The sequence below is a fragment of the Sceloporus occidentalis genome, unplaced genomic scaffold (genome assembly GCF_023333645.1).
Source record: "Sceloporus occidentalis isolate IW3139 unplaced genomic scaffold, rSceOcc1.0.p SCAF_10, whole genome shotgun sequence".
NCBI lineage: Eukaryota > Metazoa > Chordata > Lepidosauria > Squamata > Phrynosomatidae > Sceloporus > Sceloporus occidentalis.
The window spans coordinates 8,930,878-8,958,003 of NW_028316990.1; the positions used below are offsets into that span (position 1 = coordinate 8,930,878).

Consider the following 27,126-nt stretch of genomic DNA (forward strand, 5'->3'; position numbering starts at 1 on the left):
CTGTGCCTGTGCAACCATTTTGAGACTTAAGGATGCCTTTCTGTGCTGCAAGACAGGTCCCCATTGTGCGCATGCATGTGCCAGTCAGCCTGCCATGGAGGGGGGGGGGTTGTTGTTTTCCTATCCTGCCTCCTCTTTGTGGGGTCAAGCCAAAGTGGAGAGCCGGCTGCCCCTCTCCTGCTCTGGCTCTGAGCATCTTCCCACGCAGAAGCATCTCTGTGCTGCAGCAAGCGAGCCAAACGCAATCGGAAGCCGCGTCCCTTCCCAGGTTTGTTTGTGCAGGTGCCTGTGGCCGCCTCCGCTCCAGAGACAGGCTGTTCTGAAAATGCCAGCGGAAGCTTCTAATTAGCTGGCTGATGAGCTAATTAATTGCTAATGAGGAGCGCTTGGACCAAGGCTGGGGAATGGGAAAGCAACAACCAACTGGATGCCGTTGGATTGCTCTTGGATGGCACTTGGCAAGGTGGGCCACTGTGCATCGGGTGAAGTCAATGCCCTTTCCCCAGCTGCACTGGCATTGATTTAGCTTGAATTTGGGGGCATTTTGACCCTTTTTCAATTACGGGAGAGAAGGTTATAGGCAACAGAACAAAACTGCCATTTTTTGGCGCGTTTTTATGGTAACGTGGGGGATTTGGCGGTGATTTTCACTCTCTGGGAAGACTGACTTGGGGCAAGTTATACTCTCCCAGCTTCATAGGATAGCCATGGCAACCCCTTCTGAGGAAACATGCCAAGAAAACCCCATGAATAGGATCAGTTTAGGTTTGCCGTAAGTTGGAAACGACTTAAAGACACATAAGAAGAACAACAATGCTTGGAATAAGACTATGAAGCCTGCATTTTAAAAAAGGAAAAGAATTTATTACAAGAAATACATCTGGAAATTAAGACTGTAAGGTCAGGGTTATCCCAGGCTCAGGCCCCAAATCTCTATGATGTCACAAGGGTGATGTCACAACCCTTGGTGATGCCATCCATCAGAATAACCTCAAGCATTGGCCAGAGTTGGCACAGAGTCGGACATAGAAACGAATATCAGAGCAGAGATGGGCATCTCTGGCCCATACTCCCCACTGGCCCTATATAGGAAATATGGTTTATGCTACCAGGCAGATAGGTTTTAGAGTCCTTGTGAGCATCCTGGCCAAACGTGAGCAACTTTTTGGTGGCATAGAAAGGGCTAATATGCCTGTTGATGGACCCAGTTGGATACTTCTGCTTTAGCATGGCAGCCTAAAGCTGAGAAAGGATCTGCTGCAGCTGGGAATGAAGCAGGCCAGGGGAGAAAACTCCTGTTTTTGCAGTTCTGGTGGGAATTGGGATGCAGACTTTGATTTTGTTTCTTTGCTTCGGCACATACAAACCACACTGCCCATCTTCCTTTGCCCTAGGGGAGTGTGTGCATTCAATTTTGGGGTCCTTTCCCAATGGCCAGCTGGGGGAAATGGAGTTTCCTCCGTTGGCCAGTTCTACCCTTTGCAAGGAGGGGATACTGGAACCCATCTGCTAAAGGATTTTGTGGTGCTTCTTCAGCTGCAAAACACCTGCTATCCCCATTTCCCACCCATAAAACGGATCTCACAGCAACAATATATGTCAGTTTTTGGTTCCAGATAAGGTCTTGTGGAGGCTGGAATGACAACCAGTTCCAGTTTAAGGGAGCTGGTTATTTTTTGCCCGGAGAAGAGAAGACTGAGAAGTTAGGCGAGAGCCTGCTTTTAATATCTGAAGGAATTGTCAGCTTGTTTTTGTGCTGTTCCAGAGGGAAGGACACAAAACAATAGTAGACATTCAAAGGGAGAGAAGGAAGAACTTTCCACCGGTAAGAGCTGTTCAGCGGTGGAATGGACTAGGGATGCAAATAATATTCAATAATTATTCATTACCAGGTTGGAAAATGGTGTTTGTTTGGGGTTTTTTGGGCAGCCAAGAACTCCAGACCAGTCAGAATCTTGAACAGTTTTCTCCTGTTATTTGACGTCCAGGAATATTGTACAGGAATTAATTCTGCAGAGAAAAACATATGGGTTTTTTGGGGGTTTTTTGCACACATACAAACCCTGTTTCCTGCACAGAAAATGAGTTTGCTATGCAGATAAAATAATGTGCAGATAACAGGTGCTCTGTAAAGAAAACATGTTTCTCTCTGGAGAATAATTCCCGCTTAACACAATTTTGAATATTTCTGATTTTTCTATGACAACCAATTTATGTGAGAATGAAATAGTCAAGGTTTGGCTTCCCTAGAATGGACTCACGCAGGAAAACCTCTCTCCCAGGAAGAGTTGCCCAAGAAAGAGTTGCACCAAGGAAGGAGCAGTTGTTGGGTTTCCTAGAGAAGGAATAGGAGCAAGAGAAGGAAGGCGGACACGGCCGGCCGGAGTCTGCTACGGTCCCCACTGTCCAGGTACCCATAGCGGGTGCGACATTCTCCTTGAAGCGCCTCAAATGCGATGGGGAGGTCATCCGGAGCCACGGCTTGGTGAGCCAGCGCATCTCGCACCTAGGAAGCAAGTTTGCAGTTTAAGATCTGTTTTGCGGTTTGAGGTTGGTTACTTTATACAGTCAGCCCTCCACATTTACAGCTTTGACTTTTGCAGATTTGATTAACTGTGGTTTTGATTAATATTATTATTATTACATGTGTCCCTCCATATTCGCACCCACTTACTAACAAGCAGCAAACTGCTCAAGTGCTGATGATTGTATTTAAAGCCATATAAATATCTTAGGAGCTAGGATACCCACCATATCCCTTCCTAATATCTGATCCTGTACACAATACAGACACACATAGTGTGGTGATTTTGAGTGTTGGACTAGAACTCTGGGAAATCAGAGTTCAAATGGCCACTCAACCATGGAAAGCTACTGGGTGACCTTGGGAAAGTCACATGCTCTCAGCCTCAAAGGAAGACCATGGCAAACATGCTCTGAATAAATAGGTTCACCTTAAGATGGTCATATTCCAGAAATGACTTGAAGGCACATAACCACAGCAACTACCACAACATTACAGCCTTTTAGAAGGAGTTGAAACACACATACAAAACCTGGAGAACTATCTCATGGTGGTTTCTTGAAGAAGCAGAGGTGACCATCTGGGGCAGATGAGGAGGGCTGGACTTGGGAGGCCCAGAGGTTTCCCCAGTTACATCCAGGCCATGTTTGGTCAGGAGAAGAAGACCTTGCTTTCCTCCTTGATTCCTCCTTGCATTTGGGGGTCTCAGGGGTCTCACCTGCTCCACTTGCCGGAGGACCCTCAACAGGTTGTTGGCCAAGGCGCCTCTCACTTCTTCCTCTGTCCATTTCCGTCTCAGCAGCTCTGCGACTAAGTCCGGGTATCCAGAGACGTCCTTCAAGCCCTCTGGGAGTCTGTGCGAGGACAAAGAGACTCTCACAACCAAGACGGGAAGATGGCTGGGCTTTCCTCCACTTTTAATCCCAGTGGAAGGGAAGTCCCCCCCCCCCCCAGTAAGTATTAAACTGGCATAAAGGTCTCCAGGTTCTCATGCCAGATTCTCAGCTTGGGCTTGAAAAAGATATTTGGACTAGCCGGGCCCAGCCTTTCCAAATGCCCATGCATGCACCCCAAAACACATGGACAGTTGGACACCTTCCCTCTCCTACCTGGTAACACCATCATAGTCCCCTCCAAAACCAACAGCGCCTGCTCCAGCAACACGTTTAACGTGGTCCAGGTGGTCTGGAGGCAAGAAGAGCAGACGTTGGGTCAAAACCTCAGTGGGGCCTGATCCCATCCTTGCCTTCTCTCTTGTTCACCCGACACACCTTTGCCGGACTCACCTGCCACCTGCGTGAGGCTGGCTTGGCGGCTGCATGAGACGTAGTCGTTGTAGAAGTTCACCATGACCAGGCCTTGGGACTTGTTCTGCAGGGAAGGTGCAGCGAAGAAGTTGAGACGTAGGGACCCCTACTTCCCTCCCTCTTGTTCATAGTAGGAATGGCTTCTCCCACAATCCATGATGTCTCTGCTCTAGGGCTGGCTCTCTTTTGCAATCTTTCTCCTTGGGGTAATGGCAACCATGGCAGTGGAGTGAATCCACATTGGGCTTTAGTCTGAACATCAAAAGAGCTCTGTTCCAATTGCCGAGAGCCCTATTTTCAATGTGAAGTCAAAGGCTTTTGTGGCTGGCATCCATAGGTTTTTGTGGGTTTTTTGGGCTATGTGGCCATGTTCTAGAAGAGCACTATTTTCCACCTCCAAAAGCTTCAATGCTTTGCATAGATCTTTAAAGGCTGGAATTCAGGGTGCATCTACATTGTAGAAATAATGCAGCTTGACACCACTTTAGCTGCCATGGCTCCAGCCTGCAGAATCCTGGGATTTGTACTTTTGCTAGGCACCAGCACACTTTGGTAGAGAAGGTGAAAGACCTTGTAAAATTACACATCCCAGGATTATATACACAGAGAGACACCAGAGAAAGACAGCGGCACTTTCAGCATTTAAATAAGCTGTTAATAGGGAGAACCTATGAGAACAGATGGACTATAAATATCTCAGCATCTCCCTCGGTCCTGCATTGCTGACAACCATCCATCATCCTTGGGTGATTTGAGGGTGGGTGGGTTTTTAGGTTATAAGGCTTTTATGATATTAATCGTTTGGTATTTTAATGTATTTTAATGTGGTTTTAATGTAAGCCGCCTCGATCCAATTGGAGGGACAGGATATAAATATTATTATTATTATTATTATTATTATTATTATTATTCCTTGATTGATTTGCCTGTTGCCTAGAACTCTGCCTGGACTCGGACTGTTCTTTTGGATTACCCTTTCTACCACTTTCCTGCACTGACCACTGACCTGAGATGGACCTGGACTGGCTTAGATGACCTCTGCTTTTCTACAGATGGCTTGGTGAGCTTGGACTCTCTTTCCCTTTCCCTGCTTAAGAGGCTGAGGCTTTGGACTGAGAGTTTGGCTAGCTTCCCAATGGCAAAACAGGACAGTTATTGGCAGTATGAGCTTGACACTAAAACAATATGGTTGATGTTTGTGGCTCCATCCCTTTTGGCCTTCTCACCCCTTGAATCCAGCCCATGAGGGACATCTCTGAGATCGAATTTAGGGCTCACCACTCGGAGGAGAACATCATCTGGGACATTGCGCCGATGTGCACAAATAGCATAGGCAGAGGAGTGGCTGAAGATCACTGGTGCCTGGGAGACATCCAGAGCATCATTCATTGTGTCCACAGAGACATGGGCCAAGTCGACCACCATGCCCAGGCGGTTCATTTCCTTGACCACGCGCTGTTGGGTAAAAAATACAGGGGAAAGCTTTTGGAGGCTTTGCTTACCTTGGCATCCATTTTTTAAATCACCTCCAAAGGAGACCCTCAAAGACTACAATACTATAGGTGTCAATTCAGGGGCAAGCTTCTTCCTCTGCTGTGCTGCCAGTCCCTCCACAGAGTCTCCACTCACCTTCCCAAATTCACTCAAACCCTGATGGACAGGATGCTCTGAAGTTGTGTCCACCAACCAGTTGTCAGCCCTGCAGAGGAAACAATGTGCCAGATGAGGGGGGCAAGGAACATCTGAAGGCCCATTGCAAATCTGGATCTTGTGTCCTTACCAAGGTGTGTTGCAGCTGTGAGTCAGGGTCATGTAGCGCACGCCCAGCTGGTAGAAGGTGCGCAGGACGGCCAAGCTGCTGTCGATGGAGTGTCCACCCTCCACACCGATCAGACTGGCCACCCGTCCGGCACGAAAAGCATTCTCAATGCCTACAACAGAAGAGTCTTTTATTAATGCCTAGGCCAAGGAAGGCATGGGATTAAGAAGGGAGATGTTGGCATTTGGATATGACATGCATCTCTCATTGACACATTAAAAATCTATCTATCTATCTATCTATCTATCTATCTATCTATCTATCTATCCATTTATCTATCCATCCATTCGATGCCATCTCTTCCAGTTCCTTACCTGCACTGTCTGTGACACACTCAAAGTCATCTGGGTATCTATGGCACATCCGATGAATGACATCAATCTGCTCCAAGGTTCGCTTTACAGCATCTTTGTTCTGGGTCTCGCAAGGGACATAGGCTGCCCAGAACTAAGTCAGGAGAAAGGGAAGCAGAAGAGCATCATTTTTCACAGATCATGATCACTGCCGTTTAGGCGCATCTGTAGAAATAATGCAACTTGACATCACTTTCAGTGCTGTACGCCATCCTATGGAAACCTGGAGGTTTACAAGGTCTTTAGCTATTCATGCTGCAACAAGCCGGTGCCACTCTAAACTACAAATCCCAGGAGGGAGCTACAGTACCTAAAGTGATATCGAATTGCATTATTTCTACAGTGTAGATGTGCTAAATGTGTGAATGAGCTCCATGTCTGAGAAACCAGGGTTGTCATATCCGTTTAGCCACAGAAACCCACTGGGACACCTTGGGCAAGTCATGCTCTCTCAGCCTCAGAGATAGGTGATGGAAAACCTTCCAAGTCTCAGCTTTGTTGCATGCAGGAGGTTTATGGCGTCTCAGTCTTATGAATGCATGAGGGCTACAGAGTCTCAGCCTCTTGCATGCAGGAGGGCAATGGATTCAAGCCCTCATGCATACAGGAGAGCAATGCAGTCTTAGTTTTATGCATGCATGGGGGCTACAGTCTCAGCTTTTTGCATGCAGGAGAGCAATGCAGTCTCAGCTTTGTGCATGCATGACGGCTATGGAGTCTCAGCCTCATGCATGCAGGAGCGCTATGGAAGAAGGCAATGGCTAACCTCATTGGAATAAATCTCACCAGGAAAACCCTGTGATGGGGTGCATGTGTGCCATAAATCAGAATTGATTTGAAGGCACCAGACACCACCTATTCTTTGTTCCTGGGCACATGCATAACTGTTTCAAATCTCACTGCTCACCTGCGCACCCACGCGTCCCAAGCGCAGCTTCTGGATGTTGGTGTGAGTCATTTCCAGCTGGGTCAAGTTGGCCGAGGCCAAGGAGAGCTGGTTGTTGAATTCCTTCAGCAGCTGCCAGGGCAGGTCATTGTGCCTATAATTGGGGGGGGGGGAGGAAATCCCATTGAGCAGTGGGCATTGTGTGGCATTGCTTTGAATGCACCCCTGTAGTTCCTCCAAGATCAAGGCTTTCTTGTGGCCCACAGTTGCAGATCCCTTAAACCGATTTCCTTCTGGTCAAAAAGAAGCAAGAGGACCAATTGCCTTTCCTGGAAGCTCCCAGAAGTGGCCATTCCCCTTTGGAATAGATCGAGAGTATATGGACTCTCAATTGGGAATACTCCATTTTCAATCAAGTATTTACTAGATTTAGAGTAACAATTATTATTATTATTATTATTATTATTATTATTTGTATCCCGCTTCTCCAAAAAGATTGAAGCAGCTAAGAGGAAATCCCTTTCCCCCCTTTATTCCCTGCAGAGAAGGTGAAAAGAGGAGAATATTGAATTTTTGTAAAGGGTAAAAAGGCCTTGTTTATGCCCAGTCATAAACTTTTATACCTAGACAGGTGAATGGTACTTGGTTCATCAGGGCACATTTTTTCCTGCCCTGGGACCAGTATGCAGGGCCAAAGTCTTGCCAAGGCTGATTTTATCATCTTTTATGATACATGAAAGTATACAACCTTTGTGTTGTGTTCATCTCCATGGCTTCCTGAACTCTGCCACCTCCAGGGCACTCTGATGGCTTTCTTGTCACTGGTGGCATTGCCTTTGCATTTGTCCTCCCTGCCCTGGATTTTGCCTGCTCCGAGGTCTTGCTAATGGCAATTTTCCTTTCCATTCAGTTCAGATTCCTTAAGACTGATGGCTTGCACAGGAGCCCAAAGTCAAGAGCTTTTGACAGCTGCCTTGAAATAGAAACAGAAGGCAATCCTCTTCTTCCAACAGAGGAAACGGAAGAGCCTTACAAGCATATATAGTATTAGCTGCTTGCAACAGCAGTAACCTCTTGGGACTACAAATCCCAGGCTCCATCCTACAGAAACCTGGGATCTGTACTTGGGTGAGACTGACACTGGGACCTTTTTAGACAGAAAAGGCATCAAACTTTTTTGTAGCCTTTGTCAGATATTTCACTTTTTCTCTCAGTTAAAGCGGTGCCAGGCTGCATTATCCCTGTAGTGCAGATGCAGCCCTGGTTTTCTATCCTGGGCTGTTTGCAACAAAAAAGGTGCCATAAAAGGCCTGTGAGGCTTTCCCACCTGCCTTTGCCTTCCTCCTTGTGGGTCAGGATCCGTGTGTGGCATCCCCTGGAAAGCCCAAGGGGTGCAATGTCTACCGAGAATAGGATGTGATGGCCTCGCTGGCAAACCATGAGGTCATGACTCACCTTCTGGTTGACAATGCTTTATCCATAATTGGATAAGCCCATGTTGATTCGGCTGAGACAGTGTACACATCCTGTTCCCTTTGCTAATTAGAATTCTCCTGAACACACATTGGTCCCTAATTCCGTAAATTGCCTTCTGATGTACGATGAGATACTGTAAACCTAATGTAACCCTGATGTGAATAAAAGGGGCTGGCCAAGACCTGGCCAGCGGAAGAAGCTTTGCACTCCCATTCCTGTCTCTGCGTCTCTCTGCCGCGACAGCTGGTGACCCCGACGTGATACGGAGAAGGTGGCTTTGGTCCAGCTCACTCGACTGGAATAGTCTGCGCGCACATCCTCAAAGGATCCCGTGAGTATGGGAGGAACGCTGACCGCCAAGCAAAGGTCTCACGCTAGGGAGTTATAGTTAAGCGGTTGTCAGGGGATAAACAAATCACCCGGAGAGACATTAAAAATTTAGTCGCAGAGACCTCATGCCAGTGTCCCTGGTACCCAGAGAGGGGAATACTCTCTGTGGAGGAATGGGAGAAGATAGGCAATCATCTTAAGGCTGAGCCTCGTGCCGCGGCACCCCATTTGATTGCCTGGCAGGTGGTAAACTCGGCCGTGGGACGGCTAAGCCAATCCACGGCCCCCAAAATCCTGCCCACAGCCCCCCGCTCCTCTAGCCACATTAGCTCCTCCAGGAGATCCACCTGGTTACCCCGTTCCAGTGGTTGCTCCTCCCTTATCGCCTGTAAGGCCCCGGCTGGGAGCGGTAGAAGCAGGAATAGCTGAAGCAAAGAAAAATCCTAAAGTCAGAACACTAGAAGTGGCCTGGCTTTAAACTCTACCTGAGTTGAAAGGTGGAGGGAATGCCAATAAATCCCTAAAGGTCTTGGCCAATTTGATTTGGAGCAAGAGGTTTTAACCCAGACTCTTCACTGGACAAACCTTTTAAGGTATCCACCAACTTCGGCTAAAACTGGGTCTAAACCCTAAGCCAGTCACGTCTAAGAAGCTTTACAGCTTCACGACAGACTTGGAGGACATTCTTCCAAGGAAAGGAACAGTAAGTTTTCTCAGCTTTTCTGCCCTTCATCCTCCCACTGGAGGATAAGACTCAGATAAGCTCCCAAAATTGCTAGGGCTTTCCCCAATAAAATGAAGAAGGAGATTAAAGAATTGATAGCCCAAGTCAACCTCCTCAAGGAGGAAAATTCCATTTTGGCAGCCAAGGTTCAAAAATGGGAAGCAACATCAAATCAAGAACAAACCCATTTCTCCATTGCAGAAGCATGTATAATGGCAGATTTGTTAGGTCCCTTAAGTCAGGAAACAAGCATAAAATGGATGATTCGGGCTGCAAATAGTTATCCATATGCTGCAGGATTTCATCTGACACAGTTGGCTAGGCTGTGCATGTCCTCTGTGGACAAGGACAACCTGGAAGCAGCAGTGATGTGTCGAAACCTTTTGTCCCAAGATATGTACTCCTGGATGGGACATATCTTGAGCCTATTGTGGCCAGGACAACTGGCCGAGGATTTATACTATGCACAAGAGCAAAAAAACAAATGAGGGTCCAGAAACATACATGGCTAGGAAAATGTTGCTTGCAAGAATAGCTCTCCCCTCCAAAGCTGTGAATAAAGAGTTCATGGGTGAAATATATAGAGGACTTCATCCCAAGAGCAAGGAGTCTCTGGGATGCCAAATCAAAGAGTCAGAGCTATTTGCGAGTTGGGAAACCTTTTCCCAGCACCTAAGGCAACTCTCTTCAAAATTTCATCTGATGATAGCACAGAGACAAGAAAAGTCCCTAGCCCTAAAGAAGAAAGCTAGGGAAAATTCCCTTAAAAAACGCTTTTTAGATCCATCTAAAAGCCCTACTCAGCCTTCCCTCATTCCCCAAAGAGAGATGGAAACACCCGAAGGCCTGCCTCACCATAGCAAGCAGAAATTGCCAGAGACCCCCAAGGGACTCCATTCCAAGAGCCCCTATATTACTAGTTGCTCTGTAAATCTCAGGAAAGCAAGCCCCCCTTGCCCAAACGGAAAGAAAAAATGTCTCACTTTCTTTTGGAGACATCTCTGCTACTGTTCGGACTACAGTCTACAAACAGAGAGATCAGAACCATACCCCAAATAAGCACTTCGAGGCCAAGAGGGTCAAAACCCCAGAAAACAGGGCATAGACTCAACCACAAAACCCCAAGCTTTGGAAACCTTTCCAGCCAGACATGCCAGAGAAAGGGAACCTCAGAGGTCATATTTCCCATTCCCGTGGTTCAGATTGGAGTGGCACTGGGAGATGTGTTTCCTGGAAGAGGCAAAAGCCCAGCTCCCTGGGAAAAACAGTGAAAAGGGATGGCACCGTCTCAGCTTCAACCCAGCTCCTTGAGCAAGAGGTGAGGCACACTGTTTCAGCCTCAGCTCCCAGAACAAAGACCTCAGAAGGTAGTTCTCGGAAAGGAATCGTAGAAACTGCTCTTTGAGAAACTCAAAACCCTGTAGGCGTTTTAAGCATTTCAGAGAACTTTTGTAAGTGTTGGGATCTTAAAAGATAGGAAGTTTTCCTTCCCCTCAGTAAGTCCAGTTTATTCAGTAGTCTGTGTTTTTTGTATTTCTGCATTTTCCTTTGTGCCCATGAGGCAAGTGGATAAGATCATTCAGTAGGAAATTCCAAATTGAGTAAGGACCCCCTTCTTCTGCTCCTGCTTTACAAAATTGAGATTGAGAAATGTCTCACTATTTTCTGTTGCTGGCACTCTACATGTGCTCAGGCAGAGTGACACTGTCTCAACTTTTGTCTCTACATTCTGTTTTCAGAGGATTCTGTATGCCTTTAGTTTGTTCTCTCCTATTTAATTGTGGAAATTGTAAAGGGACAGGAGTTTCTAGGTTTTCCCCCCACTCAAATCTGTGTTAATTTTGCATTTTTGGTTGTGATAAAGCATAATTGAAATTCTCTTTGGACGCACAAATCTTACAGACAAAGAGAACATATCATTTTATGGAATAAAATCAGTACTTAGAGTGTGCTTGGAAAACTATGTCTCATTCTTCTAGTAGTCAGCTGCTTGCCCTCTGTCTCCTTTATGTGTTTGATTTGCCCAGGCTTGGCTGGAGAATTGCAACAGCTAGAGGCCAGAAAGGTTGTTGTAGATCCTATTAATTGTTGCTTGTATCTGTTCATTTGCTTGTTTGTTTGGCTGCTTGTGATCTGCAAATCTGAAGACAGCTCCCTTCCTTTAGTCCAAAGGTCTTTGCTGCATTGGTTTTTTTCCATAGGGATTAATTCCTGTTCTCAAGAGTCTTTTTCCTTGCTGTTAAGCCTCACTCTGGTCAGCATAGTCTATCTGTAAAAACTGTCTTGGCTAAAGTAGGAAAAAGGTTTTGTCTAGATTGCTTTATATTCTCATGGCTAAAGGACTACATATCCCATCTACCTAAATTGTGGTACATTTTTAGAAACAGATTCTAGTCCTCTTGCACCTAGAAATTGTTCATTTGTCTGTCTGTTAATGTGTTTGGATTTGTGCTACACTTTTGCAACCCATAAGTCTGAATATCTTATACTCTTCCTACATTTGTGTTGTTTTGCTTCCTTCTTTTATACATTGTTTCCTAGGGATAGAGCTTCTCTTACCAGCACAGTCTATCTGTCTCTCTTACTCTTCATCTGGGTTAGCTATAGTGGGATTACTGGGAGGGGGAGAACCCCCTCCTTCTCCTCTGCCTTGTCTTTTTGTTGTTGAGTTTAATCCTGTACTCCATAGGTCTGCTTGCAGAAAAGGATTTGCTAAAATAGATTTCCTCATTTTTGCTAAAATTGGTATCCTACCTTCTTTACTATAGCCTCACTATTGCCCTTTGTCTTATCTAAGGTCCGTGCTGAGCAGATCTTTCTTCTCCAAGGTTGCAGACAGAGTTTTCCTCATTCCTAAGACTCTGGGGACAATGGCCAACAGGGAAACAGCCCCACCGTTTGCTAATGATTAACCAAGGGAGAGCACATCTTTGATATGAGCCAATGACCCAGGAAGCCCTTTGTGGGAACATGAGCATGGATGCGCCCGGACTTGCTCTAAGCCAGGATTGCTTAGACCAGTGCTATCAATGGACCATTGCCTAAGCCAGGATTGCTTAGACCAGTGCTATCAATGGACCATTGCCAGCCTTCCAGTCCCTGAAGAGTTTCCAGAAAAGAAAGAAACCATTGCAGTCGATGGTTGCACATATGATGCCCAGGCAAGCCCCAACATCAGAATGCATAAGAAGCTATTGTTTTGGATTGCTCCTATGTTGCAGAATTAATGCGGTTTGATGCTGCTTTAACTGCCATGGGTCTGTGCTATGGAATCCTGGGATTTGTAGTTTGATGGACTATTTAGCCTCCTCTGTCAGAGAGCTCTGGTGCCACAACAGTCTAGAAATCCCAGGACTCCATAGGATGCAGCTGTGTCAAGATTGGATTAATTTTGCAGCCTTCGCCTTGAACATCAAAAGCAAAGGAAAGGAATTCTGTGCCAGTCTGAAAATCCAGAGCACATTCCTATGGAATCCTGGGATTTGTAGTTTGTTGTGGCACCAGAGTTGTCTGACAGGAAAGGCTAAATAGTTTGCAAGATGACAACCCCCAGAATTCCATAACAGTGAGCTATGGCTGTTAAAGTGGTGTCAAACTGCATTAATTCTCCAGTGCAGATGCATCCTGGGGGTCCTGTTCTAACAGTTCCTCTGAAAGGATGCTGGGACCCATCTGTGAAAGGACTACAATGAGTTCCCCCATTGTAGACCTCTTGCTGCATCCATTTACAACTCATAAACCTTGTAGAATCGTAGAATCCTAGAGCTGGAATTAACCGCAAGGGCCATCTATTCTAACCCCATTCTGCCATGCAGGAAGACACCATCAAAGTCCTTTTTTGGGGTGACAGATGGCCATCCAGCCTCTGTTTGAAAGCCTCCAAAGAAGGAGACTCAACCACTCTCCAAACTCCTCTGTCAAACAGCTCTTACCATCACCAAGTTCTTCCTAAGGTTTAGGTGGAATTGCATGTTATATCAGGGATGTGTGTTGGCTTGGTGCTCCCAAAGAAAGTTCTGGCAAGGGTTCAAGTGGGAGCCAGTTCCAGCTCCAAAAAGATTGTTAAACATATATAATTATATATTTTTTTAATTTTCAAAAACAGATGTTGTGGTTCCTGTTGCTTAAAAAATCTTGGGGTTTTAACCCCACGATCCCTGGATCCATTACACCTCTGGCAGAAACATTGGGAGAGTAGGCTTTTCTCCATTGTAGTCTCACTCCATGTTCTCCATAGGAAAGAGAAGGGGGGAAGGAAGGAAGGAAGGAAGGAAGGAAGGAAGGAAGGAAGGAAGGAAGGGGTGCTTCATCTTACCCATCTATTACAGGTGTCACGCTCATGATTCTCTCTGCCTCCAACCGATATTGGTCTGCTGAACCAAGAGCAAGATGGGAGAGGAGCAAGCAAGCCACCAGCTGCAGAGACATGATGCGCGCGGAGTCCCAGAGTCCTTCTTGCAGAGGCCTTCAGGAGTGATTCTCAGCTTGAAGCTGGACTTCCCTTTGTTTATGGAGGCGACTGATCACACTGCCTTGGATTCTTGGACTAGGAAGATCCAAGCAGGTGTGAACTCCAAGGGGTAATAATACACAACCCTCTTCTGCTAGCCATAAAAAGTATTAGGGAGGAGCCCTGGAAGGATCTTCAGGAAGGAACAGGTTGTTCAGTGCCTTACCTGGCTTGAGAGGCAGATGGGCAGCGATGCAGACTTGAGTCAATCGACTCGGACCCAAGTTGGCACCAATGGCATACTGGCTCCACTTGACTTGAGCCTTGTGTGTTTCAATGACTGACTTGCTGGTGGCATTGACTTCTAACAGCAGTCAAGACTTGCCTCCAAAGCATGGGGTGCATTTCTTAAAAGGAGACAGCAAATGTGTTAGGCAATGGGCTTGAGGCAGAAGGATCCCCCTGAAGTTTCTGAGTCCCAGTGAGGAACGGTCACTTAGGGTTTGGCTGCTGACCAGGAAGGGTCTATTACAGTGGTGTCTAAACTTTGGCCCTCCAGGTGTTTTGGCCCTCCAAGTGGCTCTCAGAAGCCTCAGCCAACCACCACCCACATGCAATTTTCCTTCCTACCTCATAATGCCCTCCCAGCCAGCTTGGCCAATGCTCTGGCATTCTGAGAGTTAAAGTGGTCTTGAATTAGATTATTTCTGCAGTGCATTTTGTCATATTGAGGAGGGAGCAAGCTTGTTTTCTGCTCCTCCAGAGAATAGGAGACAATGGAGTGATGGATGCACACTGCAGGAAAAGAAATTCCAGCTCAACTTTAAGAGGAACTTCTTGACAGTAAGGGCTGTTTGACAGTGGAAGATGCTCCACTGGAGTTTCATGGAGTCTCCTTCTTTGGAGATCTTTAAACAGAAGCTGGATGGCCATCTGTCAATGGGGATGCTTTGATGGAGAGTTCCTGCATGGCAGAATGGGGTTGGACGACCAGATGACCCTTGGGGATCTCTTCTATGATAAGCCTCAAAAATAGTGTTGATCATCATTAATGAATTCAATATTTGAAAGAATATTGTCCCATTGAGGATGGGGCAAGCTTGTTTTCTGCTGCTCCAGAGAATGGGAAATAGGGAGCAATGGGTGCGAACTGCAGGAGAAGAGATTCCAGCTCAACCTTAAGAGCAACTCTCCTCTTCCAGCTCTATGTGAGGCTATGATTGTAGGGTAGATGTAGCCTTGCCTGACCCCTTGGCCCATTGGGAACCATTCTCTAATGCAAAATTGCAAAACTGCAGGCAGCCTTTCCTTGGAGGGGAGCTGTATCTGTGTCTGGGGGGGGGGTCTTCTTGCTGGCCAGGCCCCTCCTGGTCCCCTGCTAGCCTCGGGGGCGGTCCATGCCTCTGGGCTCCCTCCTCCTCCTCCTCCTCCTCCTCCTCCTCCTGCTGGCCTTCCTCCTCTCCTCTCCTCTCCTCTCTGGCCCAGGGCCATCAGCCTCTTCCCCAGCAGCAGCAGCAGCAGCAGCAGGCTCAGGCTCTGCTGGCTCTCTCTGCCTCTGGGCCATGGCTCGCCTGGAGGTGGCTGAGTCCCGCTGGGGGCTCCTCTTCCCTGGCCACCTCCACAGCCAGGACTCCCTCCAGGCAGCCTCCAACTTCGCTTTCCGCAGCTCTGATCTCCTCCTGGTCACTTATCCCAAGTCTGGTAAGTACAGAGACTGAGGAGAGACTCTGACAAAGTTGTTTAGGGAGCCCCTTCCCAGGACTTCTGGGCAGAGAGAGAGTCACCAGGGAGGAAGCCCTGGCCCCCAGAGGAGTGCCTTGGTCCCCCCCCCCCATTTTACTAATGTAGCATGCATATATATATATATATATATATATATTCTTCTATTACTTACTTATATACAGTTATAATCCATCAGTGATACCTTTTATTGGCCAACCAAAATGCACAAAATACCTGTTGCAAACTTTCGAAGCTCCATGGGCTTCTTCGTCATTGGGGATGATGTTGGCCAATAAAGATATCACTGATGGGTTTTCGTATTTGTTAAGTGGCCAACACATATGCAGTTATATACATAAGTGTGTGTGTGTGTGTGTGTGTGTATACATATGTATACATGATGTATATATACATAAGAAAAGCAGAATTAGAATCAGAAAAAGGAGGAGCGAAGACAGGAGGAAGCGACATTGACAACCTAAGATCTGCAGACCGACACCCAAATATTAGCAGAAGGCATTTGGGAATTGGAAAAGTTGATAAGGAAGGTCAAAGATGAAAGTGCAAAGGCTCCGCTCTGGGCCCCACAACAAACTCCAACTCCCAGAATTCCATAGCCTTGAGCCAGGGTGCTGAAAAGCGATGCCAAACTGGGTTATCTCCCCAGTGTGGATGCAGCCCTGGAGTGGATTTGGCTCCCTGACCAGTTGCTTCCATTAACGGCTGCCTTGTCCCTCCTGCCTTCCCTTGTAGGGACCACCTGGATGCAGGAGATCCTGACCTTCATCCACAGCCAAGGTGACCCCAAGCCGGCCAAGACCATCCCCAACTGGGCCCGCTTTCCTTGGCTGGAGCACACCTACTTCGCGAAGACCCTCCAGGAGACCTCCGGACCTCGCCTCCTGACCAGCCACCTGCCCCATGCGGCGCTGGACGGGGCCTTGAGGAAAGGCCAACCCAAGGTAGGTATGGCAAGATCCCGCCATTGTCCAGCTTTCTCCTGACATTGCAAGTGCAGGAAGGTCTAAGGCCCAGTCTGCTCAGGGGTTGGTTGGGGCAGAAGGCTGGGAAATGAAGCGAAGTAGACTGATTAGAACTGAGAATTTTACTATGCTCAGAAGTTAAAAAAATTATAGTGCTTGAAATGTATGGAGAGCAAAGGCTGATATTCGAGGTCACATCCAACCCTCTGTTCTGGAATGTAAACAATCCTGGAATGGCTCTGGACAAAAGGAAATAACCCAGGACAGTTGGAGATAGTAAAAGAAAATATGTAGGTAATAGTTTTACCCACGGAGGGCTAAAAACGTAAGGTTTGAACATCCAATGAATGTAAATGTTTAATTCAGTTTAATTATAGTTTTCTTTGTTCTAAGTACTATAAAAAGCTTTGGTTCGCTTTGGAATCAGGGCCCCAGGAATTTAGATGTATTTCCTTCTGGGAACAGCGGCGGCAATAGACTATGGACGTTAGCAGACAAGGGAAACTGGAAGTATAATCCAATGGCAATCCAAACGCAATCATAGGGTTTCACGTTATTGTGTGATAGACTACCACATGCAGTTTTGGGCAATGGCAAGCTATTTTCAGGCAATGGGAAGTCAGTTCGAACGCAATTCTAATTCATGTAAATTCGCTGAACTAGCAAATTCACGTGAATGCGTTCTGGCCCCACTTTCTTTTCATTCGAAATTAAGAGCAATTCCTCCCGTGTGATAAACTCCTATGTTTTCTTTTCCGATTGGCTCTGGGTCTCTCTAGTAAATTTGATTATAATTTTGGTTTCTAAATTAATTGGTTACATAAAAAGTCCGGAGACCTTCTAGCCCCCATAGGCAGCCCTTTATAGCGAATGACAGAGTCACACACTGGCTCCCAAAGTTTGATCCTCTTGGTCAGTGGTTTTCAATCTTCCTAATGCCTAATTCCTCATGTTTGGTGACCCCCAACCATAAAATTGCAGTGTCTTGGTTCCTAAGACCATCGGAAATATGTGTTTTCCGAAGGTCTTAGGTGATCCCTGTGAAAGGACCCCCAAAGGAGTCTCAACCCACAGGTTGAGAAGTGCTGCTCTAAGTGTTTTGGACTTTAGTTCCCAGAAGATTTGGCCAACAGTAAGGAATTCTGGGAGTTGAAGTCCAAAACATCTGGAGGACCCAAGTTTGGGAACCACTGGAACCCGGGTGAAGTAATGGTCAATGCACATGACCGACAACCTGTTGTGCAGTTGCAATGCTCAATGCACAAAGGCAGTGCATAGAAATTAAGTGCATTCGCATGTTACTCTATGTACCTTAATGTGCTGACACATGGGCAACAGTCCCACATGTCCTACTCTGCTTACATTGATACGGCTGTTACACATTGTCCCCAAAAGCTCAGTGTGTATAACGCAACACAAGCCTCTGCATGTAATTGACAGAATGCCAGCCATAGATGGCTTTGGTAGGCTTTAGGTAGGCTAATTAATTAGATGAATTAGGTTAATTAATTAGAATGAATTTGGTCAATTAATTAAAATACGCTTTAATTGAACAAATGCATGGAGGATAAAGCTGTCAACAGCTACACACCACAATAGGTAAATGCAACTTTTGCAAGTTCACATGATACTCATCCATGTGCCCCTGCTAAAACTGGCAGTAGGACTTTTTCAGTTGTAATTCGTTTGCACATTTGGTTGTGCATTCAGCTGTGCAGTGTTGTCACTCCAAACAAGAGAAGTTGCACAATAAACAGGTATCTCTGCATGTGGTGATCTGTGCTATGCAACTTCTGTTCTGGATTCCCTGAAGCTGCAAATGCAAATACATTCTGACACTGGCACAAAAATCTTCGTTTTCTCCCAAAGTAGGTAGAAAGCTATGGAAACTGTGCATCCTTCCAGATTAGGATGAGAAGCAGCAATATTTAAATCCCTAGTCTGTTGTCCCTACAGGTGATCTACCTGGCCAGACACCCCAAAGACGTGGCTGTATCCTATTACCACTTCTACAGGATGGCCAACTTTTTCCCAGATCCTGGTTCCTTTGATGAGTTTCTCCAGAGCTTCTTGGATGGCACTGGTGGGTGAGACATATGGCAACTTCTTCTCTGTGGTGTAGTCATAATGCAAACGGAGCCTAAAAAGGTTTAATTATCATGGTTGCTCTTTCTGGTCCTAAAAAAAGGAAAGCAACTGAGAACCTACATCAAGCAGAATAGGGAAGTAATAGTCCTACTCCTTTCTGCTTTGGTCAGGTCTCACCTGGAATAATCCTGTGTCCGGTTCTGAGCACCACAAGTCAAAAAGGACAAACTGGACCGTGTCCAGAGGAGGGTGGCCAAAATGGTGAAGGGTCTGGAAACCATAAAGCCCTATGAGGAGGGACTTAGGAAGCTGGGGATGTTTAGCCTGGAGAAGAGATGGTTAAGGGGTGATATGACAGCCCTGTATAAGTATTTGAAGGGGTGTCATATTGAGGATGAAGAAAACTTGTTTTCTGCAGCTCCGGAGAATAGGATACAGAGCAATGGATTCAAACTAACGGCAAAGGGATTCACCTAAACATTAGGAAGAACTTCCTGACAGTAAGAGCTTTTTGATTGTGGAAGACACTGGCTTCGAGAGTGGTGGAGTCTCCCTCCTTAAACAGAGGCTGGATGACCATCTCTTGGGGGTGCTTTGATTGAGAGTTCCTGCATGGCAAGATGGGTTTGGACTGGATGGCCCTTGCGGTCTTTTCCAACTCTATGATTTTATGATTCTATGAATTTGTAGCTACATTGCAGAATTGCAACGAAAACCCTGTTCATGAATTGCAAAGATATGCATCTGGGCACTGGAAAGAGTGCTGTGATGTGCATTGAACACTTCTGATGCACACTGGTCCCTCTTGTGGTAAGTTCCTAGCCAGTGTCCGGGTGCAAATTGGGGATTGAATCTTAGTACATCGATGCCCATTGAGCACTGGACTGTGGAGCATCAGTCACCATTGTGCAACAGGAGCCCTATATGTTGTAACCCCACAGCATCCTCTAGGTCAGTGATTTCCAAACTCTGGACCTCCGGGTGTTTTGGACTTCAGTTCCCAGAAGCCTCAGCCATCTTGGTCCATGGTCTGTGATTCTAGGAGCTGGAATTCAAAACACCTGGAGGACCAAAGTTTGGGCATCACTGCTGAATACGGGTTGTTGTGAAATGACAAAATTCACTTTTGTGCACACACATGGCCATTGAGGAAGATGCAGAATGTCAGCCAAAAGTGTTAAATTGCCACATCATCATCATCATGTTCATCATTTCATGTAATGCAGCTCGGTTCAAACATTTAAGCTGTGCAGACCTCACTGTTAACACCGATAACTCTGCCTTGCGCTTGTTCCTGCTCTCTCCATATGCGCCGGTTTGTGATGATGAATGGTGTTTGCAAGACCTTTCTTCGATCTAAGGTTGCGCCTTGTTATTTTCCTGGCAAGCGTGCTCCGTTCCCCAAGAACACATGCCTATGACAAAAAGAAGTGGAATTCAGTTCAATGATCTTTTTAATACCCCCTCCATCAATAGTCATTCTTTCCACGGTTTGCAGCCCTTGGGTCGAATCCTGCTGAGGCACTACGCCAAAAGCGGCCCTTTTTCCAGCAGCGGAGGTGAGAGAAAGCAAGCAGAGTCCCTGCAACCTGTTCCTCCTTTTTATTCCCTTCACAGCTGCAATGCCTGCTTCTGATTTCCTCTTGACTTTTTGCCAATGCAACTGCATAATGCATAATGCACCAACAGGACTCTAGTCCATATTGTTTAAACTCAATGGAAATTAACTTTAATGTCATAATAATACAATAGCAAAACAGATCCATCCGTCTCTCCTCCATCCACTGATCCCTTTATTTATACGCCGTCTTTCCCCCAAAGTGGGACTCAAGGTGGCTTGCAAAAGAGAGGAAACTACAACTAAAAACTTACAAAGATTTCTGATTAAAACAGCATTAGACTTATCAAAAATACTAAAAGACTTTTAAAACCTTAAGGAAAGAAAACAGTACCGCACACTAAAAAAAAGAGACTTTTCCTTGCAAAACAACCCATTCCTCAAAGCTTAATGGAATAAAACTTCTAACCTGGCAGCAATTCTGTTTCTAAATTTCTAACCTTCTAATTTTGATTAAATTGTCAAATTACGCCAGAATTTTATTGAAATGTCAACATTAGTGAGACAGCCAGCACAGTATAGTGATTTGAACGCTGGACTAGGTCTGCATCTGTACCGCAGAATTAATGCAGTTTGACACCTCTTTAACTGCCATGGCCCAGTGCTATGGAAATTTGGGATTTGTAGTTTTGTGAGATAGTTAGCCTTCTCTTCCGGAGAGCCCTGGTGCCGCAAAAAACTACAAATCCCAGGATCCCATCGGACAGATATCCCAAGATAGGGTTTGCCGAAACAACTTGAAGGCACAACAGCAGCAACCACAATGGTCTCCCTGCATGGAAAAGGGTTCGACTAGATGACCTTTGCAGTTCCTTCCAGGTCTAACATTCAAGGGACATTAGTGGACCACGGAAGCACCCTTCTTGTGATTTTGCTTCAGGCTTGCAGAGTTGTTTAGGGAGCAGATTTCTCATCTGTTTTCAATTGAACGAATGCCACCGGCTGTGCTTCAATCTGAACTATTTTGCAGACCTTGAAAGGGCCTCACTGCAGAAGCAGAGCTGCTAGAAAGTGGTTTTATTGTGCGGTGCAAAAGGAGGAGGTTAAATTTCATATCTGTGGGGTTTTATCATCATGAAAGTAAGGGGAACGGAGCAAAGGGCTCCTTTTCTTCCATGCCCTGAAAAGCCCAGAATGCTCCCAGCTCATCTTCCGTGGCGTTTTGTCTTATCTCCAAACTCCTCTTTCAGAGAGGAATATACATCTTTTCCAGAGATGCGTATGTTGTCTTCCTGTGGCAGCACTCAGTGCAAGCATTAGAATAAAAATCCTTGACCGCTGCAAAAACACACATTATTTCCCATTCTTTCAAAACTGCGCAATAACCACTGAAGGTTGTCATGCCAACATACAAATGAACAAGCGGTCGGATAATGATCTTTACACCTGAAAATGCAGAGAGACACGGATGAAAGATGTCTGGTTCCTAAGGTTGGCAACTAGGTCCAGCCAGATTTCCTTGTGGCTTGAATGTTGGACTCTGGAGACCAGGGTTCGAATCCATTCAGCCGTGCGAAGCCACTGGTTAAGCTTGAGCAAGTCACACTCTCTCGGCCTCAGAGGAAAGCAAAGGCGAACCCTCTCTGGACAAATCTTGCCAAAAAAAGCCCCATGGAAGATTTGCCATAAGTCAGAAATGACTTGAAGGAATAGAATCATAGAATAGAATACGACAACAACCACAACAACATTTTGCCAAGCAGTCAGCTTCCTTGCAAGTTTCCACACAGGTCTATGGAGAGCCATTTCCCTAATTTAATCACAATAAGGTTGCCAAAAAAATAAGGCTGAGCTGGAAAATTGAAAATAAGTGGCTCTTCTGCAAAGCAGAGTTTAAGAAAATAATAATAATAATAATAATAATTATTATTATTATTATTATTATTATTATTATTATTTGGATGACAGTTCTCCAAATTCCTCCGCTTCCATGGACAATTGCTGCGCTGACTATTTATGGACAGAAGTAGTCTGAGAATTATAATCCCCAAAAGGCAACTTCCCCAAATTCAGACCATGAAGATTTGGGTTTTTCTAAAGTCTTGCTTGCTCTTGGGATTTTTGAGAATCCTTTTATTTAGGTAAGAATTCAATAGGTGAAACTTTCGGTGTCAGAAACAGAGGATGCTTCCCAAACCTGTTGCATTTCCACCTGTCATTTTGCTGGTGTTACATTCGGGATTCATGATATCTTCAAGAAAAGGCGGAATATAAATTTATTATTATTATTATTATTATTATTATTATTATTAAAGACATAGAGGTCTTGCTTGAAAATAAATTATTATAATATATATTATATGTAATATACAATATACAACATAATATAATATTATAATGTTATATAATATAATATAGAATATAATATTATATATATATATATAGTAGAATATTATATTATAATATATTATTATTATTATTTTCAAGCAAGACCTCTATGTCTTTGATAATAATAATAATAATAAATTTATATTCTGCCTTTTCCCGAAGATATCAAGAATCCCAATATTAATAATATTAATATTATAATATAATAGATTATTATTATTATAGACATAGCAATCTTGCTTGAAAATAATATATATATATATATATATATATATATATTATAATATATAATATATACAATATATAATACACAATATAATATTATAATATAATGTGTTATATAATATATTGTTGTTGTTGTTGTTGTTATTATTATTATTATTATTTTGGCAGCTCTGTCCGTATGCTAGGAACTAACCTTGAATTTTCCATGGATGGCTATATAGACGGAGAAGGTGGAACATGCTTGTTTTTAAAATATATATATTTCTATTAAATCTTAAGATATATAAAGACAAATAATAAAGACAAATAATGCTTTCTCTTTCAGATGAACGCTGTGTTCGTCTGTGAATGTGATAAGTTACTAATTTCTTGCATTTTCGGATTGCCCCCTCTTCCTTCTCCTTCTTCTTCTTTTGGGACGGTGATACATTCCTCCGCGTGAAAAAGTCCGGAGTCCCAGGAAAGCTTGTCCTTGGAATATTTCAGTGCATGACTTTGCTGAGATGAATAATAATAATGATAATGATAATACGAGTCGCACGATGGTGGACGAGGAACGTGCCAAAGCTTTCAGTGTGGGCTGGATGGGTGGAGAGGGATGGCTGGCATTTTTCGGATGTGGGGGGCAAAGGGGGCAGATGCTTTTGACCCTCTCATCCAGCTCTTCTCTTTTGCCTCCATCCCAGTGCATTACGGTTCGTGGTTTGACCACGTCAAGGGCTGGCTCAGCTGCCAGGGAGAATCTGGCATTGCCTACCTCACCTATGAGGAGCTGCACCAGGTGAGTGCACCTGAAAGTGGGCACCAGACGCAGGGAGGTGGGCTGCCCCTTATAGTTAGGAGATCCATCATGATGCAGTAGTCAGAGTCTCGGATCAGTGAAGTAGATTGGTTAGAATTGGGAGTTGTATGATGCTCAGAAGTTAAAAATTATAGAGCTGAAACGGACTAAGAGCAAAGGTTGTTATTCTGGGGTCATGTCAAACCCTCTGTTCTGGAACGCAAACAATTCTGGAATGACTCCGGACTTAAACGTTATTACCCAAAACAAAAGGAAATAATACAGGACAGTTGGAGACAGTAACAGAAAATAGATAGATAACAGTTGTACCCACGGAGGGATAGAGGCATAAAGACATAAATAAATAATAAAACTTTTATTTTTATCCTGCTTTTTGTAAAACAAACAAAGCGGCAAACAACATATAAAATCGTACAAGATATACACAATACCCCCCCCTTAAAAATAATTTTGAACCTCCAATGAATGTAATCTTTAATTCAATGGTAACCAGTGAAATGGGAATGGTAGTTTTGCTCCGCTTTAGAACCAGGGTCCCAGGAATTTGGGTTAATTCCTCTGGGAATGCTGCAGCAAAAAATAAGCATGTTTCCTTTCCAATCGGCTCCAGGGCTCCTTGCTCTTTTTAAAATGAAATTCTGGTTTTAAATGAATCTGCAACACCAGGAACCTAGGAGACCCAGGTGCGAATCCCTGCTCTGCCATGGAGACCCATTGGGTGACTTTGGGCAAGTCACACTCTCTCAGCCTCAGAGGCTGGCAATGGCAAATCCCTCTGAAGAAACTTGCCAAGAAAACCCATGATAGGTTTGCCTTAGGGCTGCCATTAGTCAGAAGCAGCTTGAAGGCACACAACAACAACAACAACAACAAATGTAGAGCGAAAATGGCACAGAGTTTAGACTGCAGTCTAGCTAAGCCCTGTAGCAATGTTCCCTTCTCTGCAATTTTCCTGTCCCTTTCTCCCTTTCTTCCTCTGTTTATGTTTCATTCCCTTCTTTCTTCATAGGGATGAAGGGGGGAAGCCGTATACTAGGAATGTTTTGCTGTATGGCAATGTGTTGCTCATTGTGCGTCCATGACTCACATTTCACAAAACAACAATGGCAGAACCGAGACTGCTCCCTCCAGAGAGACTCAACCACATCCTTAACCGCTTGCATTTTTTAACCTTTAAAGATATTGCATGCATATATGAATACATTCCTACAATCCATTTACTGCATGAGGATACAGGCTGAGTCTCACTTATTCTGAAATCTGAAACAATTCCGAAAATCAAAACTGTTTTTGGTGGGAGGCTGAGATATCGACACCTTTGCTTTCGGATGGTTCGGTGTACGCAAACTTTGGTTCATGCACAAAATTATTCCAAAATATTGTGTATAAAATTACCTTCAGGAGATGTATTTAAGGAAATGAATACGAAACATAAATGAATTGTAGATCTAGGCTTCATCTGCAAGATGCCTCATTCTGTACTTATAAAGATATTCTGAAATCCAGAAACCTGTCTGCTCCAAGGCATTTCGGATAAAGGAAACTCCACCTGTATTCACTGAACACACTTTCAAGTGTTATCATTAAAACAATTCCTTGAGACAACTACAGCTGCTAATAATAATAATAATAATAATAATAGATTTTATTTATATCTCGCCTTTCCAGAAGGATCAAGGAGGGTTACAATAGAATACATAAATAAATACATAATACATAGATAACTAATATTACGTATCCCCTTATCCCTTACTTTAAAACTGAAATGCCAACATTATAAATACAAATCTGTTGCGATATGTGACATGGCTGTCTTTTATTTATTGATTTGATTTATGTCCTGCTTTTCTCCGAAATGGGACTCAGAGCGGCTGCCGGTATAAATGAAAACAGCGCAGACTCTCTTAAGCGACTCTCTCACGGAAGCTGTAGTAGTTTACATGTTAGCAGGGCAGTGAATCTGCTCCGAGTTTTAGTCCAAACCTCAATGGAACCACCCAAAGGCCTGAACCTATTTAAGAACTAGGGCCTAGCCATTTGGATATTTTCCCCAAAGTCTTTTAAAAAAACTCTGGGCAGACTCACTGCCCTATAGATGCCCGCTGCTCCTGGGTGGGAGGCAATAATAATAATAATAATAATAATAATAATAATAATAATAATATATTTATTGATATCCCGCTGTCCTGTTTGAGAATCGAGGCTATGGGCCAGTGCAACCCCCAACTTTGCTTTATCCTTCTGCTTGACCCCAGGACTTGGAGGGCTGTATAGAGCGGCTGTGCGCTTTCCTGGGTCACCCTGCGAAGTCTGACTTGACCGACTCCATCCGGAAGCACTGCAGCTTTGCCTCCATGAGCCAGAACGACATGGTGAACGGTGCCCTTGTTCCTCAGGAGATCTTGGATACCAGCAAGAGCCAGTTCATGAGGAAGGGTGAGTGGTGAAGAGCTCAAGTCGTGGGTGAAGGTCCGTCCTTGGACCGGTCACTCAGGTCCAACGGGACTGCAGGCCACCCATGCCATCCCCTTGACTATTGTGGCAGACCCACATCAGGCCAGGTAAGGATGGGTGAAGGAGATGCCCAGTTGATCTGACCTAGCCAAGCCAACCTTATGTTCTTTCAGTCTCCAAAGGGATCTTGCAGCACAAACTGTGCAAAAGAATTTGTAGCATCCATTTTCCTAGACTTGGTCTGCATGGTGCCCAGGAAGGACCTTTATAATCAGACTGCATGAATAGCCATCTCTTAAGGTGTCTGTGTCATTTAAATAGCATACTTCCAAAGTGACCCGGAGCAGCTTTATTTTGGCCTGTCTGTTTGGGCCCTAACACAGTTATGTCTCCAAGTTCTATCCTCTTTCAGGCATTGTTGGAGACTGGAAGAATCACTTCTCTCCGCTGCAGAGTGCTCTCTTCAGCAAGAAATACCAGGAGGAAATGGGAGGCCTGGACCTGCCTTTCAAGTGGGTCATGGACTGAGCTCCTGGTGCCAAGGAGGGCCTGGATGGTGGGCAGTTCCTAGTGGGAATTCCCCTATGGTCAGACACAACTTGACAACCTTGTCAACAGGGAATACCTTTACCTTTAAGAACTCCAGAAGGACCATGTTGGATCACAGCAAAGGCCTGCCTGGTCCAGAGTCCTCTTTCGTTGCTCCAAGGACAGCCACCTTCTTCCAAAAATCAGCTCCTGAATGCCAAGATGGATGCACCCAACCAGCAGGGCAGCATTGAAAATGATTCCACCATGATTCCTACCCAGTGATCTGATGACCCCTTTGCCTCCATGGGCAAAAGAGATCTTTTCCCCAAACTTGATACACAAGAGACTTTGTTTGGGGAGATGGTAGAAACTGAAGCTGAGGATGCAAATCTCATGCTCCAATTAGGGGCTTGTGGAGGATAGTGGGTTGGAATAAACAGTCTGTGGTGCATGCATTAGAAGTCACCTTTTGGGGCTTCCTTTCGTAACCTCTTCTAACATTTGGA

General features: G+C 44.9%; 2 protein-coding genes across 2 annotated transcripts; one reads left to right on the forward strand and one right to left on the reverse strand.

Moving 5' to 3' along the window:
• Positions 1 to 2,335: 2,335 nt before the first annotated feature.
• DPEP1 (dipeptidase 1) lies at positions 2,336 to 13,847 on the reverse strand. The gene is made up of 10 exons (XM_089540785.1): positions 13,735 to 13,847; positions 6,911 to 7,043; positions 5,965 to 6,097; positions 5,612 to 5,762; positions 5,461 to 5,530; positions 5,110 to 5,286; positions 3,811 to 3,895; positions 3,634 to 3,709; positions 3,243 to 3,378; positions 2,336 to 2,506 (listed from the first exon to the last, which is right to left on the reverse strand). The coding sequence occupies exons 1-10, from the start codon at positions 13,845 to 13,847 to the stop codon at positions 2,336 to 2,338; spliced, it is 1,245 nt and encodes a 414-aa protein (XP_089396911.1).
• A 1,584-nt stretch (positions 13,848 to 15,431) lies between these two features.
• Positions 15,432 to 26,699, forward strand: LOC149305815 (sulfotransferase 2B1-like). The gene is made up of 6 exons (XM_089476770.1): positions 15,432 to 15,570; positions 16,345 to 16,553; positions 18,531 to 18,657; positions 23,520 to 23,614; positions 25,891 to 26,071; positions 26,502 to 26,699. Exons 1-6 carry the CDS (start codon positions 15,432 to 15,434, stop codon positions 26,615 to 26,617), a joined length of 867 nt encoding a protein of 288 aa, XP_089332896.1. The 3' UTR covers positions 26,618 to 26,699.
• Positions 26,700 to 27,126: the final 427 nt, after the last annotated feature.

Bases quoted from the DNA above. Each gene is read 5' to 3' on its own strand.
- DPEP1 (XM_089540785.1), bottom strand. From the start codon at position 13,847: ATGTCTCTGCAGCTGGTGGCTTGCTTGCTCCTCTCCCATCTTGCTCTT. The intron at 3,896-5,109 runs GTGAGCCCTAAA...CCTTCCCTGCAG, and splicing joins ATGATGTTCTCCTCCGAGTG to AACAAGTCCCAAGGCCTGGT. The intron at 3,710-3,810 runs GTGAGTCCGGCA...TCTTGCCTCCAG, and splicing joins CAGCCTCACGCAGGTGGCAG to ACCACCTGGACCACGTTAAA.
- LOC149305815 (XM_089476770.1), top strand. From the start codon at position 15,432: ATGGCTCGCCTGGAGGTGGCTGAGTCCCGCTGGGGGCTCCTCTTCCCT. The intron at 18,658-23,519 runs GTGGGTGAGACA...CCTCCATCCCAG, and splicing joins GAGCTTCTTGGATGGCACTG to TGCATTACGGTTCGTGGTTT. The intron at 26,072-26,501 runs GTGAGTGGTGAA...ATCCTCTTTCAG, and splicing joins GAGCCAGTTCATGAGGAAGG to GCATTGTTGGAGACTGGAAG.